Raw genomic sequence first — 19,553 nt, forward strand, 5'->3', positions numbered from 1 at the left:
GAAACAGCTGGACTTGTTTGTTAGGAGACTTGGCCTGTCTAAACAGGATGCGTGTTTAGCTGGGTCAATGCTAAGAGAATTTGGTATCCTTGCTAAGGAAACGAAAATGTCTGTTTATAAGACAAGAGACTCAGCTTACGTGCCATTTTTAAAGAGAAGTGAAGACAATAACTTTGTATTTTGTTGTGATATTCCTGGTTTGTTGATGAAGATATCATTACATCATAGGTATGAGCATTACATCAGAAATGAGTGGCCAGCACGAGGCAATGCGACCCTTGGTGTTCACAATATTCGCTATGAGCCACTTAGTCAGTCTGACAAAGTTATTATACCTCCATTGCACATAAAGCTTGGCCTGTTTAAGAACTTTGTTAAGGCATTACACTCTGACGGCAAACCAATGAAAATCATAAAAGAGACCTTTCCAAAACTGTCACTTGCAAAAGTTAAGGAAGGAATATTCGTTGGACCAGACACTTAAAAACTTTTGAAAAGCCAACAATTTACTGATTCCTTGTCCCCGATTGAGCTCAGAGCATGGAAGGCTTTGAAAGACTGTGTGGAGAACTTTCTGGGTAAGTATCTGAAAGTTTTAGGAATTAAGTACATAATACTTGTATTCTATCAAAGAATTTCTTCTTTGCACTCATTTATTCCGGCAGCACCGATCGGATGGCTATAAAGACATCATCTCAGAACTGCTATCAGCCTTCAAAGAAATGAATGTGCACATGTCCCCAAAGATTCACTTTTTGCATAGCCATTTGGACTTTTTCCCCAAGCATTTTGAGAGAAACATACAGACGAGCATGGAGAACGTTTCCACCAAACAATTTCAACTATTGAGCATTGCTACCAGGGGTGCGCTGATGAGAGAATGATGGCTGACTTCTGCTGGCTGACTTACAATCCTGTTTAGTTTGTCTTTTGTCAATTATACACTCATATACCCTAACAACATTGCTTAGTTTTATTATAAAAATGGGAAAACCGGTACCTCTAGTTTACCAAAAAATGGTTCGACCCTGACAAATTTGGCTATGCATTTGGTCTTCAGGGCCAACCAAAGAACATTATTTTCATTCCAAACCTCTTGTATAAAGTGAAAAGTGAAAAAATGTCTGGTAGTGTTATTAAGCTTTTTTTATTTTTTTTATTTTTAGGAATTTTTTTGTTACCTCATTCAATTTTTTTTTCATTCAATTTTAAATGTCTAAACGCATATTGATAGTTTTCTTTATCATGTGATCTTTGTGTTAAGACGACCAATGAAAAGACAACCAAGATGAAGTTTATTCATGAACATGTTGTACATTGGCTTTTATTTTATTTTTTTTTTTTATTGTTAGGTGAAGAAATACAAAGTTATGCATAGAGTTTTGTCCTAAAGACAAACAAAATCTTGTTAAGTGTTTTAGCAGATATTAATTTTTTACTTTTTTAAATGAGTAGCATTATGTTCAGACATTTTTGTGCTTTTAGAAGATGATGTCATCTTTCCAAAGAATATTTAAGTAATAAACCATAACTATTATTAAATAAGCATTTAAAGCATTTAATGAATAAAAAACTAATTTGAAATCATCAACAAGTATAGGAAAAACACTACAACATTTGTATTGATTGTGTGTTTGATCATTTGTTTTTAATTTTCAAACTGATGAGAAGATTGCTTACCTAATATAAGCATTGAAATATTTGCATATTTGATTTATAGTAACAACTCATGGCTTGGACTAGAGGATATTGATGTTGAAAATAAAGACTTTCAAGTTAGATTCATGCGTCCATTTTACCCTTCAAGGTCATATTGTCGGTGTGTGCTGGGTTCCATTACCAAACTTATTCTTAATGATTAATATTCCAACAACTGTCACAGGAAAACAGTACAAATTCAGTGAAATTGATCACCAAAGCATTAAAGAAAGCTGGGCAAACTTTAGACACTATATATCTATATATATATATATATATATATATATATATATATATATATATATATATATATATATATATATATATATATATATATATAGTTCTTTAGTTTGTTGCATTTGGGAAGCACGAAAGGAAAAAAGTGATTCTTACGTCAACACATACGCCACTTTTAATTACTTTTGACTTTCGTCCAACATTTACGTGTTGGACGAAAGTCAAAACCATTAATTTAATTACAAGTTAATCGTTTTTTAAAAAAACCACAGAAACGTTAACTTAATTGACCAGAATGTTTTTAAAAACATTCTGAATGTTTTTAAAAACATTCTGAATGTTTTTAAAAACATTCTGAATGTTTTTAAAAACATTCTGAATGTTTTTAAAAACATTCTGAATGTTTTTAAAAACATTCTGAATGTTTTTAAAACATTCTGAATGTTTTTAACAATATAAACAATGTTTTTATTTTTATTTTTTTTAATAAAATGTTTTTATTTTTAATTTTTTTAATAAAATGTTTTTATTTTTATTTATTTTTACTGTAAATCATGCGTGGAGTGTTGCTACAGCGACTATCTTATAGCCTGACTCGCAAGGGAGTGCTGCTATATCGACTGACAAATAGCCTGACTCGCAAGGGAGTGCTGCTACATCTACTATCATTTAGCCTGACCCGCAAGGGAATGCTGCTACATCGACTGAGGGTTTGGTTGGTTTGGTAGTTACTTTTTGTCAACAAAATATGGAAAAAACTTTTGGACATTATATAAAAGTTCTATATATATATATATATATATATATATATATATATATATATATATATATATATATATATATATATATATATATATATATATATATATATATATATATATATATATATATATATATATAATAAACTAAATGTCATACTTTGTAGTCAATATGTAATTAATGACAATTATATAACTATGGCTTATTATACAAGTATAGTAAGAAAAAAACTTTTTTCTCTGTAATAGAATTCACTTATATCTAGATAGTGCCTACCCAACCATAAACCCTCATTTGACACTGAAGCCCCTGCAAATAGGTATTTCATTATGATGTCATCAATGACACTCCATGTAATGGTGGCAAGACTTTTATAAAGATTAGAAAAATAAAAAAACTAAATAAATTGTATGTTACACAAACATATGTTGTCTTATATGTTACATATTGTTTATTATCACATACTGTTTTTTATGTTCCACAAACACATTTTGTCATTGGAACACAGTATATAATGTACTCAGAGCTGTGGCTAGGCTCCCTCACACCCCACAATTGTGGAGAAGGAAATTTAGGGGCTCTTTTGCAAATTTAAATAGCTTTATTTCTTTTTTTTGGGGGGGCCTTATAGCAGGGTTTTTTGGGGGGTGGGGGCTCCAACCTACTAGCCATGGCACTGAGTGTACTATTATATATTTAATATAGTTTGTGCCGATAATAGAAATAATAATAAAAATTATAGTAATAATAACAATAATTATCATAATAATAGTGATATAATTTATTTAATTATTAATTTATTTAAGTGTTAATTTATTTTATCTGCTTTCGTTTTATTTAGGTCAAGAAAAGAATATGGTAAGTTAATTTTATATCATTCATCATTCATTGTATTTTATAATTAATTTATATAATACGTTTTGCAAATTAATTATTTTTTGTTTAACATTTTACTTGAGAAATCTGGGAAACTGCTGCTTGAGAAACTTGGGAAAGGGCTACTGTTGTCAAATTTTTGTGTATACGAGAAAAATATTTTACTTAAAAAGCAAATGTGTTAGGCTATTTCAATTTATACAAAATATTGTATTTTATAAAAATATATATATAATATGTAAAAATATATATGTATATAAAACAGTATGTGTTAGTTAAAACAATATGTTAAATAGAAATTAGTCAAGTTCTATTTTAACTCACAAACCACACAATGCATTATATTTTTACACACACACACGCACTCACATACATATATAATATATATGTGTGTGTGTTTGTGTGTGTGTGTGTAAAAATAGAATGCATGATGTGGCTTGTCTAACTAACACATTGTTTTAACCAACACTTTTACTTTAATACAAAGAAAAGTTTTGACTAAAACATATTGTTGCTTTAAAACAAAATGTCTGTTTTTGCTGTTCTCAAAAAAATTATATTTTAAATTTATAACTTGATTTAAATCTTATTCATTTCATTCTGTTTATAGCAAATGCTATAAATTGCTGTTTATCATAATTTTATAAAATGCTATTTTTCATAATATTTAGGAGTAAAAGTTAAGCTTTTACAAATTAATAAGGTAAATAGGCTAAGATTATTTAAAATAGATCTTAAGTATTAAAAGTTCTACAAATTAAATATCTTAATTAGTACTTCATGCATGAAATGTACATTTTACATGTACATGATGTATTTATCTATATATAGAAAAATTTTAAATATATGAATATATTTTTTTTTTGCATGTAACATATATACATATATAAGACCATACATGCATAAAACCTGAAAGAAATACTAATGTTCCTAAGACCTTTGAAACCAATTCAGTTTTTGATTTAATTAAGATTTTATTTTATACAAAAAATGCAGAGTAAAAAATGCCTCACGAAAGTTCTTTTAAAAATCTATTCAAATTTAAAAACGTAACTTCAAATATTTTCTGAAGAACAATTACTGGAAAGTTAAAAATCATTTTTCTTTTCATTTACATGAAGAAATATATGTATATATATATATATATATATATATATATATATATATATATATATATATTTTGAAATGTAGTATTTTTCTGGGTATTCCTCACATGGTTATATGTCTGATTAATTTTTTATATGCAACAAGATTAGAAATAAATTTTTATGAAGAAAAAAAAATAAGTTTAATAAATTCTTTTTTTGACAGAAATAGTTGATGCCGCTGGTTTGGATGTTTTTGGGCAACAACCTGTAAAGAAACAACAAGAATGCATTTGTCCAAATTGTGCACGTACACTTGCAGCTAGCAGATTTGCCCCACATCTAGAGAAATGCATGGGTATGGGAAGAAATAGCAGCAGAATAGCTAGCCGAAGGTTTTTACATACTTTATTAAATAAAATTTAATTTTGTATTAAATAAAATTTAATTTGTTAGGTATTACATTAAAATTTGTATAAAGTTTATATACTTTTTATTTATTAAAGTATAAAATGAAAAAAAATTCTCTTTAAAACTCTTAAAGCAATGAGTTTTTGAAGTGTTAATAGCGTGTGTGTTTTTTTTTAAAGACTTCAAGCAACAGGTCGCATAGATGACTTCGATGCAGATGAATTAGATTATGATTGGAATTATGAAATCGAATCAAAAAGTATTATTTTTAAACACATTGTTTGTTTTTTAATTTTATGTTTGTGTATATATATGTAAATATATTCAGGCCTTGTTTTAGAGCTTTACGCATAGAGCAAATTACATTCCCTATAATCGATTTTATGTAAGTAGTTAGCGATTTTGGTTAAGCGATTTTTTATTATTTTTTAACTTTTAAATTATAAGTGGTAAGATAAAAAAAAAGTAATGAGTTTTAAAAAAATTCACACAAATGTGTGAATTTTTTTTAAACTCATTACTTTTTTTGACATTTATGTAAAGATATTTGTCACAAAAGTTTGAATAATAATTATGTTTGATACAAGCGCTATTTACTAATGAAAAAAACTCAAATAAAATTAAAAGTTTATTTTTATTTTATTGTAATGATTGATTTTTTAAACTTGAAGCAAAGATCATAACGTAATTCTGATAAAAAATATATGATTTAATTTAAAACTATTTTAATAAAATTAGGTAATTTTATTCTGATAAAAAAGTATAATTTAATTTAGATTTAAAAAAAATATATATATTTTTTAAACATATTCGCTTCCAACAATGCTGCAAATAACCACTAATTAGATTTGGAAGTTACTGGAAGCAAAAAGATGAAAATTGTAAAGCAAGATAACGATTGTCAGATGACTTGAAAGATAGCAAATTATATGAATCAGGAAAGAAAGATTAAGGAAACAAATTCCATAGAACTGATGTTCGAGGAAAAAAACTAGATGAATAAGAGTTTTTGGAGTCCTTAGGAACAGTCACAGAAAAAGGATGAGACAATTGAATGGCAAGTAACATGAGAATGAATTTTAGTAGATGGCACAAGAGACACTAGCTCTTTAGAGCAGTGCCCATGATAGTATTTGTAGAAAAGATAAAGAGAAGCAACATTAAGACAATGTGATAATGGTTGGAGGTTGGCTGCAAGATCAGGTCCAACTATGTTTACAATGCGTTTTTGCACCTTGTTTAAAAGAGAAAGAACATCATTAGAATTCCATACAAGGACGGATTTGAGATATGTTATAGAGATAGAGAATAGAATCCAGAGTAAGAAAGTGTTGAGCTCGGTAGAGAGATGCAACCTTAGCAGATGCTAATTTTGCAACAGATTTGATATACGGTTTCCAAGAAAGATCGAAAGTAAGAGTTAATCCTAGAAGATGAAGGGTAGATGACTCATCGAGTACATTATCGTTCATAAATATAAGATCTAAATTATTCCAATAACTATTGGCTAAAAAAAATTGAGTTTTATCTGAATTAAAGTTCACCAGCCACTGTGAGCTCCATGCTGTAGCAGAAGTGAAATTCTTTTCAAGCTTAAATGTGGTAGTGGTGTAGTGGTAAGAGCGCTTGCTTTGTAAGCGAGAGGTTCGGAGTTCGACTCCCACCACGTCCCTGGAAGTACCGCGCTCAACTTAGTTTCTCCGCGCAGCGGCCTTGCTCGGCAAGATTCGTGTTTCGGAGTTAAAGACTTGAGAGAGGGTTGTACCACGAATAACAACTAAAAAATAAAAAATAAAAAACACAAAAAAAATGAGTAGCCTCCTCGACTGTAGTGGCCCCCCTCGGGCCTTAGGAAGGTGAATAATCTAAAAAAAAAAAAAAAAAAAAAAAATGCTCCCTCCAAGCAATCAGAGAGTGTTGGTCTCTTATTATGACAAGAATAAATGGTAGTATCATCAGCGAACAATGCCACCTTAGATGTGAGAATATCTGGAAGATTATTAATGCAAATCAAAAAAAGTATAGAGCCAAGGATTGAACCTTAAGGAACCCCTGATGTTACAGGAATGAAGAGTGCTGTCCATTGAGGACAACTTTTATACTATGATTGGAAAGGAAGGATTCAATAATCTTAAAGATGTTATCAGATACACCGTAATAAGAAAGCTTATAGAGAAGACCGGCATACCAAACTTTATTAAAAGCTTTAGAAATGTCAAGAGCGATGACCTTAATCACTCCACCTTTATCTAATGCACAATAAAACTTATCAGTTATTACTGTTAGCAAATCAGCTGTAGAACTAGAAGATCAAAATCCATATTGATGGTCAGAAAGTAAGTTATTAGATTAAAGATGAAAGATTAAGTGTTTGTTAATTAAAGGTTATTACCGTCCCATTAGTCTTCTTCCTATCAAAAATCTTGCTTATGATAGGAAGAAGACTAATGGTTTGGTAATTAGATGAATCAGATCACTCTCCAAAGTTTTTGAAAATAGGGATAACAGATGCCGCTTTCTAGCAGGCTGAAAAACAAGAATCTGATAAGCACTTGTTGAATAGTTTTGAAAGTATAGACGAAAGCTTCGAAGAACACTTCTGCAAGACTACAACAGGTATGTTGTCCAGGCCACAATTTGTGGAAGAGATTAAGCAGGAAATCACTTTAGATACAGAAGCTGGAGTGATATAAATTTCAAGCAATGAATCAACCTAGTAAAATCCAGAGATGATATTTACAAAAAGTTCTTAGCAAACAGTTCAGCTTTGTCTTTAGGTGAGGTGACAAAGTCTGAACCATACAAGAGAGGTGGAATTACAGATTTGCTTTTGAGATTTCTACCCAAGGGCCAAAACGAAGAAAATTACGGAAAGAGTCCCAGTCAGGCTTAAGGTTGTTGTAAGAGGTACGATAATAGGGGGATTCAGATGATGAAGAAGAATGAGGTAATAGTTTTAGAGAGATCAAACTGTGATCAGAAACACTTAAGGGTGAATGTGGAGAAGCTGAGCACTGAATAGGATTAGAAACAAGACATAAGTCAAGTAGAGAAGGTAAATGATTCAGGTTGTCTGGAAAGCTAGTTGAAAAGTTAACTATTTGAGTTAGGGATTGAGAAAGGCAAATGTTTTGGGCTTTAATGACATTATTGGGTGATGGATAAAGAGAGAGGGCTTGGTTAATTTGATCAGAAATAACATCAAAAAGAGTGCAGATTGAGAGCAATATAGAACAAAGAGAAAGGCAATAGGGTGGAGCGGTGCTAAACAAAAACACATGGAACAAAATGTGTGAACTTTTACCAATATAATTGCCGGGTGAATTTTTACGAATTTAAATGCCCAGGCCTAGCATGTGACTGTTTGAGTCTTTACGAATTAAAGGAAGATATCAACATTAAGATCACAAGATGATACAGCTAAACTCAAATTAGTCTCGCAAAGAGCAAGTAGGTCTGGTGAACTTTGCAAGAGATAAGACTCAACAGAAGAAAAGTTACTTCGAAGACCACAAATAGTAGTGAATGATAGGTTTAGAGAACTTGGTGATGACAATGGTTTTTTGTGTTTTATAGTTTTTGGTACTTTATTCATTTTTAAATTTATTAAAGGACTTGACTCAAAGTATAGACAGTACTCAGTACACTGTTTAATAGCCCAAGCTATTGCCTCATTGCTATTAATAAACCCTAAGCCATAACAAAGAACTCCAAATGTGGCCTTTACATTGCACACCAAAAGAGCAAACAGGGACACCACCCATGCGCAACATGGCACTGTTAATACTTTCATATTTTTCAGCTGTTGATGAAATCAGCCTCTCTGAGAGCTACCACAGAGTTCGGAAAACCTGACTATCAGCTGGCCTCAGAACCATAAAACTGAGTTTTAGAACTTGACCCTCATTAGGAGATAATAGAATGAGTTGCCTAGTCATAAAAACAGAGACACAAGTAAAACCCATGCATTGAGTCGAGAAGAACCAGTATTTAACTTCCTAAACTGGAAACAATGTATTAAAAATACATCTGCACCAGCCTAATTGATGAAGAAGGGGTGCGTGGCTGGTCAACAGATAGAATCTGTTTACCCCTTAAGTCTTTGCCTTGCAGGCCTTCTACAAGACAGTAGCCAGATGCATTGAACATCTGCCCAAAATAAGTATTTTTATCGAGACAATCCTACAAGGCAGCAGGACATCAAGCAGATTGTACTGGGTTACATGTTACAAGTAGCAGGATAACCTGACCTTTTAAGAAATTTAATTTTGACTTAAAAAATATAATTAAGTTTATTAAAATAAAAGTTGATGCTTGGGTTTAATTTAACTGTCGAATTAATTATAAAATATTACTAAATATTGTTCAACATTTAAATTTTATTTGTTCTTAAAAAAAAAATTCAGCTTATTTTTATTGCAATTGTTTTTTCAGTTTTCCTTCCAAAACATTTTTATTTTTTAATTCTCAAAATTAAATTTTAAATAAACGGCTGCATTTGAAAAAAATGTAAGTTGAACTATTTTTTATATAACAGTTAAATTGCAGTGGTTATTTTTTAATAAATGGTATATACAGCGATGTAATTTTAATAATATACAGTATATAATTTTAATAATAAAATAATAAACTAATAAACTTTTAATAAATAAAGTGAATAAGTTAACCTAATTTTTTAAATAGTTACTTGTTGTTTTTTTTTTAATCAAAAATCAGTTACAAAGCTGCAATTTGAAATATAAAAAATAATCATTTTAAAGATTTAACATACTTTAATTCATTTATGCAAATGTCAAGAAAGTAATTTGTTAATATCAAACATTTTTAAAAATGTAATATTAAATTTAATTACCTTATATTAATAAAAAATAAAAGAAAATAAACATTCCTTTATAGTAATAATAAAAAAGCTGTTAAATAACATTTAATTTGTTTTGTGGTTATTAATATTATTGCAGTAATTTATAAAAGTAAATAAATGTCTTTGAGAAATAAAAAAATAAAGAGAATTTTATGAGTATTGTTTATTAATTGGTGTAGTGACTCTACCACTACATCAATTAATAAACAATACTCATAAAATGCTCGTGGTGTAGTGGTAGAGCGCTCGTGGTGTAGTGGTAGAGCGCTCGCTTCATAAGTGAGAGTTTCCAAGTTCGATCCCCACCACGTCCCTGGTAGTACCGCGCTCAACTTGTTTCTCCGCGCATTTGCCTTGTTCGTCAAGGTTTGTGTTTCAGAGTTATAGAGTTGAGAGAGGGTTATAACTACATTTAAGTAGCCTCCTCGTCTGTAGTAACTTCTGGGCCTTGGGGAGGTGAATTAAAAAAAAAATTAAAAAAAATTATTAATTTTATAAATTATATTTATATTTAAAACAAGGGCTGATGTACATACCAGGGATGCGGAGTCCCAAAAGGACTCCAGCTTTATATCTCTACTTTTTCCAAGTCTGTAGTGTCCAAAAGCTCTAAACATGTTTGTTAACTTATGATCTGCTATAAGAAAAAAATTCATGAGATTTAATGACTTGAAACTTGTTGTTTTTGAGCTCAGAGTCCCGGAGTCCTTGTCGCCATTATACTTAAGAACTCCGGGCTCAAAAAATTATTGTTTCTCTAACCTAAAAGTCTTAATTTTTTTCCTTTTAGTAGTCCATAAACTTATTTTTATTTTTAGAGCTTAACAGGTTCACCCATTGTCAGATATTCAAGTCACTCCAGCTTCCATTGCTAAAGTCATATCTCGACTAAACTCTTTTATGGCTTGTGATCCAGACAACATTCCTGTCACAGCCTTACAAAATGTCTCCAGAAGTCTCTTCTCTAAACTATTTAATAAGTGCTTGACTGAGTCTTGTTTTCTTTCCTGCTGAAAAATGGCATCTCTTATTCCAATTTTCAAAAACTCCTGTGAAAATTCTGGCCCCTCCAATTATCGACCAATCAGTCTGCTTTCTGTTATTAGCGAAGTCTTTGATAAACAAATCTCTCACATCCCATCTTGAGTCAAATAACTTGCTTTCAAACAATCAGTACGATTTTCGATCCTCTCGCTCAAGGCTGACTGGCTAACTGCCGTGACAGAAAGATTTTATCGTTGATTAGACAGAGGTGGAGAGACTAGGGCTATTGTTCTAGAAATATCTAAGGCTTTTGACATAAATTTGCATGTTGTTCTTCTCCATAAGCTTGTTTCATATGGTGTCTCTGGGAAAGTTTTTGAGATTATCAAATCGTTTCTTTTAAACCACTTTATTAAAGTCATCCTTGAAAGCCAACACTCTTCTTCATTTCCAGTAACTTCTGGGGTACCTCAAGGTTCTATCCTTGGTCCTATTTTATTTCTTATTTAAATTAATGATCTTCTCGACAACTTTACATCTAAAGTAGCTCTTTTTGCTGATGACTTAACTTATATATTATTAACTTATACTCCTGTCTTGACAAAAAGTCTTCTCTCTTCAATCGCTTAAAACAGGCAGCCGATCTTGAATTTGATCTCACTTCTTTAACAGATGCTCACAGTGGCTTGAAAATTTTAACTCCAACAAAAATTCAGTTATTTACTACAAGCAACAGTACTGTCAAAATTCCTATATTAATGAATGGCAACCCTCTTACTGAGTCCTCTTCTTATGTCTTCTTGAACTATCACTTACTACTGACCTTTCATGGAAACCATGTATAAAATCGATTGCTAAATTAGCATCTGTTAAGGTTGCTTCTCTTTATTGTGCCTGCCATTTTCTCTCTCCTGATTTTATTCTCTACCTTAACAAATCTCTTATTTATGCCTGTACAGAATATTGTTTTCATATTTGGGCTGGTTTTTCTAATGATGCTCTTTCTCTTCTGACAAGGTTCAAAAATGCATTCTAAATGTAGTTGGACCCGGTCTATCTGCTAAGCTTGAGCCTCTTTCCCATCATTGTAAAGTTGCATCTCTTTCTTTTTTCTACAAATACTACCATAGTCGCTGCTCAAAGGAGCTATATTCTCTAGTTCCATCAACTAAAACTCATTCTTGCTTGACTTATCATTCATCAAGTCTCATTCTTATCCTGTATCTGTCCCTACATGCTCCAAAATCTTTTATTCATCTAGTTTTTTCCCTTGCACTTCAACCCTTTGGAACTCTCTCCGATCTTCTTTTTTATCTGACTCATACAACCTTAAGATTTTTAAGTCTTCTGTCAACCGTTTCCTTGCTATTTTTTTTTCAAGTAACTCCCAACTTAATAGTGGTTGCTTGCAGTCTTGTTGGAAGTGAATCAGAATTAAAAAATATATATATATATATATTCATATAAATTCTAGTTAGTGAATCTGGTATTAATCTATAGTCACATATTCTGGTATTAATACCAGATGTGCTGGCTTTTTTTGAATTCTCAATGTCTAGCTTAAATAGTGACTCAAAAAATCTTTTACTTACTTACTCTGGAACTTCCTAACCATTCACTATACTTATTTGTTGATATTGCTTTTTCTAGGTAAAAAAAATAAAAGAGAAAGAGATACCAAGGTAAGTTTCATAATTAAAATATAGTCAAAATTTCTATTAATAACTTTTAGTTCTATTTTTTATATAATCATTTTTGTTTTTTAATTTTTGTTGTTTTATTTTAAAGTATGATAAAAATTTAGGTAATGGTATAAAATATATTTTATAGTCTTCCTAAATCTATCTTTTATACTACTGACGCAAATACCGAACTATATCAAATAAATTAAAGATTAAGAATAAGGAATAAACTAATATATATAATAAATTAGTAACAATAACTAACTGCTCAGTAAACCTTTTTTTTATTTGCAATTATAGATTTTCTCTAAAAACAATAAACATTGATGCAGAGCATACTGAATGCTATAAGCAGCTGGTATTTTTATAAGTTGTCAAAATATACTTTTTAACAATATAAATGTGTTGATTGAGCAACATAATTTGTCAAAGAGCTCCAGTTTTTAACATTTTGTTGTTGGGTAAGTTATTAAGTTATAAGTTATTCATTGACTAACACTTAAATTTCCATATTTATTTAATGAAAGGACATTGCTTCTCAGGGAGGAAATGATTGTGGGCTGATTCATACCTTCACAATTTCTTAGCCATTTAATGTTATATAGTGGTATTTTAAATCCACCTTAATTTGATTTTCTAAAGTTGTTAAATTTCATTTCCAATAGGTTAGTTTTTTTTTGTTTTTTTTTTTTTAATTTTCTCAAAAGTATGTTAACAAAAGAAATGTATTTAGACCTCAGAACCAATGGGTATTCACCATTATTGTGAGGTTTTGATCCTTTTAAATATGTTTTGCATACATCTTAAGCATAAAAATATTGTTTGGAAATTGGTTATCCAGGCGTTTCAACAGCTTTCCTGCATAATAATAAAAATAAGATACCGTTTTATCTCCAAGATCCAGATAATACTTAAACTTGACCAAGTTTTATAAAGATTTTTTTAGAATTACTATTTCTTTCAAAGGATAACTGAAATTACAAAAAAAAAGAGGAAACTGTTACCTGGCAACTATTGTCTAGCAAAGCAATTAAACAATAAGTTACTACATTATTATTAAAAAATATCTTACTATTACTGTTTTATATAAACTAGAAGCATCTTTATTATAATTAATAAAACAAAGCTTTTAAAAAACAATGTTTTGCTCTTAGACACCATTGCAAATAAACTACTAGTAAAGGGATTCCAAACCTTCAAGATATGTTGTGTTCATATTGAAAAGAATAGGGCTAATTTCTTTTGATGAAAACAAAAGAATAAATGCATACCAAGAAAAACTAACTTTTTTTTAGTTCTTCTTCGCCTTCTTCGTTTAGTTGAAGGCCAAAAAGTCAGCATAATATATGCCGCAATCTACAGACTTGATAATTTATTCAATCGCGTTTTATTTTTAAGAGTTTTACTTCATGACATCATTGATTTTTTTGTTTGTGTAGAAGATCGTTTATGTAAACAAACAAAAAAGTCAATGACTATAATCAATAGATAGTATTTAGTTAAATAGAATAAATAGAAACCTGCTAGATTTAATTGACACATGTTTAAAATTTATTGTAAGACTTTAATTTTCAGCATTTTTATTGATGCACTTGGTAGTATTCTTTAATTCTTAAAAAGGTTTTTGCTGTATTGTAAAAATAATTTAAGACATTCAATTAGTTTAAAATAAAGATCAAGGCCAGAATAAAAAGTACTTTTTTGAAATTTTGACTTTTTTCCTTCATTTAAACACATTTATGAATTTACCTAAATACTTTATTATTAGGTACAGAACTACGGATATTTATAACAGTACAGAACTACCGATATTTATAAAAGACAGCTTGAGTAAGACAATGTTTAAGTAACACCGCTGTAAGAAAGTTTAAACTTGTTTTTAGGTATCTCCAAAAAGAAATAAGTATAGGAAAGGTAAATGTTTTAAAATACTGTTATTTAATGTATGTATATATATATATATATATATATATATATATATATATATATATATATATATATATATATATATATATATATATATATATATATATATATATATATATATATATATATATATATATATATAAATTAGTAAAAACACTTATCTAATTTTTGATTTCTTCTACACTGTGTTTCACCATCAGTAGGTTCATCAGAAAGAATGTCTAAACATAAAAAAGTTTTCAAATTATAGAAAAATTATTTCACAAGAAGTTGGGAATTGTTATAATTAATTATGTAATAACTATAGTATTTTGCAGCCAGGAAGTTGCATCAACTACATTAGATAATTAAAAAATCAAGAAAAAAATTCTTTAGAATTAGGATAAATTTAGACTGGTCATTTGTTTTTATAATTTTTTAAAAGGAACTTATTTTCATGTCTGCATTTAGAAATTAATTCTGATTTTTTATTGAGTAAATTTTCTTGATCTAAAAGAGTAATAATTTCAAATTTTTCTTGTAAACATAGTATACATTTTTTGGAAATGTTATTATAGGCAGGCGCAGTTTTTAGAGTAGACTAGTTTAATTTAAAATTAATATTTTATTCTTTTAGTTGCCAAATATATTTAGACAGCATAGTCTCTTTTGAGTATTTTTTATGTTTAAAAGATTGTGATTGTGCATAACGTTTTTTCCATTTGCCCTCAGTTTATATTGGCTAACCAAATTTATAGCAAAATGTTGATTCAAAAAGCAATATAAGCGTACAAAAATTAAGAAGTTACAATATATGTATATATATATATATATATATATATATATATATATATATATATATATATATATATATATATATATATATATATATATATATAGAATCCTTAGATGTTGTCCGAAAGTTTTTTCCATATTTTGTTGACAAAAAGTAAAAATTAAAATGCAAGACCGGAATTTTTTTTTTTTAATAATGATAGACTGCCTGCCCCAACCAAACCCTCAGTCGATGTAGCAGCACTCCCTTGCGGATCAGGCTATTTGTCAGTCGATGTAGCAGCACTCCCTTGCGAGTCAGGCTATTTGTCAGTCGATGTAGCAGCACTCCCTTGCGAGTCAGGCTATAAGATAGTCGATGTAGCAACACTCCGCGCATGATTTACAGTAAAAAAAATAAAAAATAAAAACATTTTATTAAAAAAATAAAAATAAAAACATTTTATTAAAAAAAATTAAAATAAAAACATTGTTTATATTGTTAAAAACATTCAAAATGTTTTAAAAACATTCAGAATGTTTTTAAAAACATTCTGGTCAATTAAATTTGCGTTTTTGTGGTTTTTTTAAAAAACGATTAATTTGTAATTAAATTAATGGTTTTTACTTTCGTCCAACACGGAAATGTTGGACGAAAGTTAAAAGTAATTAAAAGTGACGTATATGTTGGCGTAAGAATCACTTTTTTCCTTCGGCTCTTCCCAAAGCCAACAAACTATAGATCTATGTATATATATATATGTATATATATATATGTATATATATATATTAGGGTGGAGCGATTTTCATAGCAAAAAAAAAGAGTTTAAAAACCAATATTACTGAGACATGAATCAATGTCTATTAATTATAAGATAAAAATAAAAAATATTTTTTGATTTTGATAAGATCTTGAGGGTCCTCTTTGGAATTTAAATTCTCGACAGGTCCTAATATTTTTGAATTTTTTTTTTTCTAAACCATATCAACCTTGGACTCAAAAAAAGCAGAAAAAAATGCTTGTTTCATAAATAATAATTTTATTGAAAAAATTTTTTAGTGAAAAAAATACTTGCAAAAATATACCTTAAAACCCCCGTTTTGTTGAGGACGGGGGTTTTTAATGAAAAAAACAACTCTTCTTTTTTAATTTTAATTTTTTAATAAAAACAAATATTATTTTCAAAATCAGCATACTATTTTGCTTCTTTTAAGTATCAAGTTGATATAGTTTAGAAAAAAAAAATTTAAACAATATTAGGACCCATCAAAAATTTAGAATCCAAAGAGGAATCTCAAGAACTCATCTAAACTAAAAAAAAAAGAGTAAGGTTCTTTTTTCACCAAAAGGTATTGATTTGCTGCTCAGGCAAATCAAATTTCTAAAATTTTCAAAATCGCTCCACCCTAATATATATGTATGTATATATGTATGTATGTATGTATGTATGTATGTATCATAGCATCTATAGATCAACAATTGCTTATCTTTATAGTTTTGCAATAGTTTTGCTTATCTTTATAGCATACAGTTTTTCTTTAGAAAAATAAGAAAAAAATAATGAAAATGAAAGAAAACATTGCTGCACCAGCACAAACCTTCAGTTGATTTAGCAGCACTCCTTTGCAGAAGCAGGCTATAAATAGTCAATATATGTACTAAAGCCCATGGCAGCACGCTTTTGTATGACATCACAGTGCTTATGTAAACACACATAGTTAACAGTGCTTACCTAAACACAATTATGGTTTCATACTGAAACCTAACTATCTAGTTAAAACATACAAAGGTGTGCTGCTACATTGGCTGAGGGATTGGGTTGGAGGAGCAATAAAAATATAATGTAATAAGATATTCTATATTATATCAAATATATATATATCAAAGTATATAATAAAAAATATTTTAGGAAATTGTGTTTATCGATACATAATATACATTTTTTTTATGTTTAATTTTAATTTTTCTGTTCAAGCCTAATTTTAGTTTTTCAAGTTTAACTTTAATTTTTAGTTGAAATTGGTCTCTCATCACTTGTTACTCATGCAAATGGTATGTCTCGCCCAGATACGCCATGCTCCACACTCAGTGGAGAACTTATTGGTGGTATAAAGGTAGGTTTAATATACTTAGTTTACTTTTTTTACCTTTGATTGCTTTGATAACTAAATCTAAAAGGTTTATATTAATAATATCATTTATTTATATTTGCAAACAAAAACAAAAGGTTTATTCAATAGACTTTAACATTTCTAAATTGAGTATAAAAATTTTAATTAGTACAATGGAGAAAATAGAATTAGCCTCGCCATGTACTGATCTAATATTTTGTAGATCTGTAAGCAAGTTTGTGCGGTACATTTTTTCTATCCACACACATATAATTATTGTTACAAACAACAACTTTTTAGATTATAATATAGCATAATTAAATTGCGGTACATTTGATAAAACCATAAAATCTATAATACTTGATATTTACGGTAACAAATAGAATTAGCCTCAATTATTTTCAGTTTACTTGTTTATATTTTGTTTATAGTTACAGTTTATATTTTGACATATATTTACAGTTTATATTTTGATATGGTGATACGCATTTGTGACTTTATTATTATTTGTAAGTTAAACAAAGACTGTGAAATCAGTGCTCATAACGTTTTTAACATTTTATTGATTTTTGATACCTTAATTTGAATTGGGATGTGGTAAGCGTTTAACGAATGAAGAATTAGCAGTAATCAAAGCATACAAAGATATAGGCTTATCTAAACGGGAAATTGCAAAGAAAATTAAAAGATCTCCAAAAGTGGTTAATAATTACTTCAAGATTGGCGTTAATTATGGAACTAATAAGGAAAGCGGTGGCAAACATAAAATTGATAATCGTACTAAACGAGTTATTGTATGTTGTGTTGCTGCTCAGCACATGACTTCATCTCAAATTCGTGCTGATTTACAATTACCTGTATCTGTTTAATGTGTGAGACAAATCTTACATGAAGATCCATACACAGTTTGGAAAAAGCGTAAACCAAAACCAAAACTTACTGCTTGTCTAAAAGAAGTTAGATTACAATTTGCAAAAGAACATGTCTTGGCAGGAAGAGTGGCATCAAGTTCTCATTAGTGATGAAAAAAAGTTCAATCTAGATAGCCTTGATGGCTATCAATATTACTGGTACGGTCTTTGATAATAGAAAGAAACTCAAATGAGTCGTAACTTTGGTAATGGAACTGTTATGGTTTTCGGGGATTTTTCCGTTGCTGGAAACTTCCACTGGCATGGATTTCAACAAAAATGAATTCACAGGACTTCATTGACTTATTAGAAATAAGTTTGCTTGAACATGGTGAGGAATTGATGGGTGAAAATTTCACTTTTCAACAAGATAATGATGCTATCCATAACTCAAAGCTTACAAAAGCTTGGTTTAAAGAAAAAAATATTCATGTAATGGAATAGCCTGTATCTAGTCCAGATCTTAACTTAATTGAAAATCTATGGGGAATACTTTCTAGAAAGGTTTATGAAAATGGTAAGCAATTGGAATCCACCTTTGAGCTGAAAACTCGTATGTGAGAAGCTTAGAATGAAATATCTATAGAAGCTATCCAAAATCTTGTGACTAGTATGTTAAGGTGCATATTTGAAGTCATTAAAAATTCAGGAAGCAATACTAAATATTAAATGAGCAAAAAAACAAAAATTTTTTCTGTATTTTCTTGTATATAATGTAAATGAGGCTAATTCTATTTTCTCCACAAATTGAATACTTTTAATTTTTTTTCCATTTGTAATTAGTTAAACATACCAGTTTATAAACTTTTTAGCTGTAGTAGAAGATAATAAGAAATAAAGTAGACTTATTAATTGTTTCACTGCCATTTTGTTAAATTAGAATGAAAAATAAAGGTTAGGCTAATTTTATTTTCTCCTCTGCATAAATTCAAATATTTTTAACGTAAATTTTTACACGTTTAATGTTAATCACATTTCAAGGAAGTTGTTCTAAATTATTCTGATATATATTAAATGAAGTTCATGTGCTTAAGTTTATTCTGATGCATATTGAATGGGCCTCAGACTCTTATACTTATTTCTTTTAGTTTAGTTTATTACTAATTCTTTATAAATTTATTATTCTTTTAGTTGATGTGCATAAGTTTATTGTTACTTAAATTAAGTTATTCTTAATCTCTAAAATCCTAATCTTTTGAGTATGCATCTGTTATATTTATTCAGTATGCATATATTATAGTAGGTTGTTAAGGTAACT

At 29.0% G+C, this 19,553-nt stretch overlaps 1 protein-coding gene across 1 annotated transcript in view; it reads left to right on the top strand.

Moving 5' to 3' along the window:
* The window catches only part of LOC100204125 (ataxin-7-like protein 3), a 40,367-nt gene that overhangs the window by 7,184 nt on the left and 13,630 nt on the right, over window positions 1-19,553 (top strand). Inside the window, exons 3-8 of the mRNA XM_065809867.1 lie at window positions 3,536-3,552; window positions 4,882-5,050; window positions 5,246-5,325; window positions 12,562-12,593; window positions 14,477-14,507; window positions 17,287-17,387. Coding sequence (XP_065665939.1) covers window positions 3,536-3,552; window positions 4,882-5,050; window positions 5,246-5,325; window positions 12,562-12,593; window positions 14,477-14,507; window positions 17,287-17,387 — 430 coding nt within the window. The remainder of the gene's footprint in view (window positions 1-3,535; window positions 3,553-4,881; window positions 5,051-5,245; window positions 5,326-12,561; window positions 12,594-14,476; window positions 14,508-17,286; window positions 17,388-19,553) is intronic.

This window comes from Hydra vulgaris, chromosome 11 (assembly GCF_038396675.1).
Source record: "Hydra vulgaris chromosome 11, alternate assembly HydraT2T_AEP".
NCBI classification, from domain to species: Eukaryota; Metazoa; Cnidaria; class Hydrozoa; order Anthoathecata; family Hydridae; genus Hydra; species Hydra vulgaris.